The following is a 2,466-nucleotide window of genomic DNA, read 5'->3' on the forward strand; positions in this document are numbered from 1 at the left end:
ATCCATACTGACCGTTGGATCAACTAAATACTACTCACTATTTCAGGTAGTATGATGTACCATAAAAACTCTCTACTTTTTGTTCTAGTCATGAATTATTTACTGAAATTAATCATGAATTTGTCTAATATTCCAACAAAGGGACTTGCAAAACAACCACCATGGCCTCAAATTAAAAATCAGGAATGCAGATGCCCAAATGTTTGTCGCCCAGCTAGCTAGAAAGCATGAAGTTAATTCAGTATTTTTCTATGATTTCGTTGTGAGTGATGAAGGTAAGTTGATGTATGTGTTGTGGCTTGTGGGTAGATGCCACAAGTAGGAAGAAGAACAAACATTTCCGTAGTGTGGCATCCTTTGATTCTAGATATACTACTAATCAGTATGACAATGATCTTTGCACCATTTAGTAGCGACAAGCGCCTGGGATTGAATCCTCAGTCCTGCTTTATTAGCCAGTCGGCTAGTTCTTCCTAGCTACCGGTTCATCTTTTTCATCTAACCGCCGGTGAACTCTGCTCACCGATTGCTCATTTGGGATTGGGAACCCTGCAGTTGCAGCGGATCTCGCCGGCGGATCCCCCCGGCAACGGTATGCTCCCCATCTTCACCATGGACGCGCCAAAGTCCGAGAAGAACTGCTCGCCGTCGTTGCTGTACGTCTGCACCAGCGCCTTGGTGGTGCTGGCGACCACGTCCTCGTCCGCGGAGAAGAGGCCCTGGTCGGAGGTCAGGAGGCCCTTCTTGCTCAGAAGGTTGTGGTAGTACTGCTTGTCGAACACGTCCGCGGAGCTCACGTCCAGTGCGGTGGTCTGGTTGCCGTCGCCGCCGGTGCAGAGCTTCTGCAGGTTAGCGGCCATGGTGGCGTCCAGCGTCGGGTTGGCCGAGCTCTTGGTGGACGCCAGCCGGTCGCTGAACAGCACGCACCGGGCTCGCCCGATCGTGTGGGCACCTGTCGGTTTTGACGTTTAGAATTTAGGACAAAATAGAGTTTTTCGTTGTGCACTCCATTCCATAAGATCAGGTCAACTGTCTGATAATTGACCTATGAAAAATTTGTGACAGTTTGCTTGTGAGGGATGAAGTTTCAGAACTAGTTGCTTCTGCTCTTAGTTAAGCATGGCCACACTGTCTTTTTTTTAGGGAACATGGCCACACTGTCACTCTTTCGTTTTCAGGGATGTAGCACAGGTTTTTTTTCAGGGATGTAGCACAGGGTTTATAATTCTAGTTGTGCACTTCCGTGGAGATAGTTAGTTTTGTTATTACTGTGGAAACTGTTACCTGACAGAACCACCACGTCTTTCGTGTCGAGGCCGACATCGGCAAACTTCTTTACGATGGAGCTGATCGGTTCGAACGGCGAGGGCAGGCCGTTGTCAGCTCCTGACGGATTCGCCTTCAGACCGTCCCTTCTCCCCAGAAGAACATTATAGTAAGGCCCTCCACTCTGAAAAAAATTAGTGCAGTACCTAATACTTTGTATGACAAGCTGAATGTATCTGACAAAATGGAGCATGAGATGTAAGATGCTCACAAAGAGTACTCCATAGCCAGCTGCAAGGGCTACAACGTCAGCACAGGACACCACCCCAGGGCACATGTTCTCGAGGTCGGCCTTGATTGCGTCGATGACCTCGTACCCTCTGACGGAGTTCTGGTTGGGTAGTGCAAATTTCTCGCCATCAGCACCATCCAGCAAGATTGAACCATCACAGCCCTGGATACATCACAACATTCTTTTTCAGTAACTGCAACACAATAGTAGACGGACAGCAACATAACATTCATAGTAAGTGCAGAAGAAACTTGAGGTACATTGACAAAGCAGTCATGGAAATGAAGCCTGAGAAGGGAGGCCCCCATCCTCAGCTCTTCCCTCATGGCAGAAAACACGTGCTGCTGGACGATGTTGTACACTCCGGGGCACGTCCAGTCATAGAAATTGCTGCTTAACTTGTCGCACCTCGCGCCTCCGGTTACGATGCAGAGCACAAGAACTGAGCACACCAGGAGCAACCTGCTGCAGTGAGAGTTCTTCATGTCTTGACACTTACAGTCTCACTTACTAGCTACACTGTCTTTGAGACTTGGGACTGCCTGCATAGTTCACGGTTTTTGGCTTGCTCTTATAGACGCTTAAAGTGGTGAATATCGGTTCTGGTACGACAAGTCATCGCGATAGTGGTGCGGCTGCGCATGCGCCGATCTTCTCCTGTTACCAAACATTTTTGTGCCAAAACAGCACATTCTGAAAATAGCAATTGGCTGCAACTGTGAAGCCACTAGTGTGACGGTGCTGCACTTAGCATGCTTCCGTTGCCTTTTTGTCTCAAGTCCAAGGTGTAGCGGTCTAGTGGAGATCCAACCATAGGAAATTATAATGTATTGCATGCAGTTTCGTGTGCGGATTGGGCCGCCTTCATTATCCTGCTCGATGATGCACAACAGCAAAATCATTCTCTC

The 2,466-nt window shown here is 48.3% G+C and overlaps 1 protein-coding gene across 1 annotated transcript; it reads right to left on the bottom strand.

Annotated features, from left to right (window-relative positions):
* Positions 1–337: 337 nt before the first annotated feature.
* LOC119366841 (peroxidase N-like) lies at positions 338–2,090 on the bottom strand. Its single transcript, XM_037632545.1, has 4 exons — positions 1,819–2,090; positions 1,538–1,720; positions 1,285–1,450; positions 338–952 (listed from the first exon to the last, which is right to left on the bottom strand). The coding sequence occupies exons 1-4, from the start codon at positions 2,041–2,043 to the stop codon at positions 531–533; spliced, it is 996 nt and encodes a 331-aa protein (XP_037488442.1). The 5' UTR covers positions 2,044–2,090; the 3' UTR covers positions 338–530.
* Between the last annotated feature and the right edge of the window lie 376 nt (positions 2,091–2,466).

Source organism: Triticum dicoccoides, chromosome 1A, assembly GCF_002162155.2.
Source record: "Triticum dicoccoides isolate Atlit2015 ecotype Zavitan chromosome 1A, WEW_v2.0, whole genome shotgun sequence".
Taxonomy (NCBI): domain Eukaryota; kingdom Viridiplantae; phylum Streptophyta; class Magnoliopsida; order Poales; family Poaceae; genus Triticum; species Triticum dicoccoides.

What these genes read in the sequence shown, in the direction of transcription:
- LOC119366841 (XM_037632545.1), bottom strand. Translation starts at nt 2,043, where the DNA reads ATGAAGAACTCTCACTGCAGCAGGTTGCTCCTGGTGTGCTCAGTTCTT. An exon ending in TCCATGACTGCTTTGTCAAT is followed by an intron (nt 1,721 to 1,818) that starts GTACCTCAAGTT and finishes TGATGTATCCAG; the next exon opens with GGCTGTGATGGTTCAATCTT. An exon ending in CTGGCTATGGAGTACTCTTT is followed by an intron (nt 1,451 to 1,537) that starts GTGAGCATCTTA and finishes AATTTTTTTCAG; the next exon opens with AGTGGAGGGCCTTACTATAA.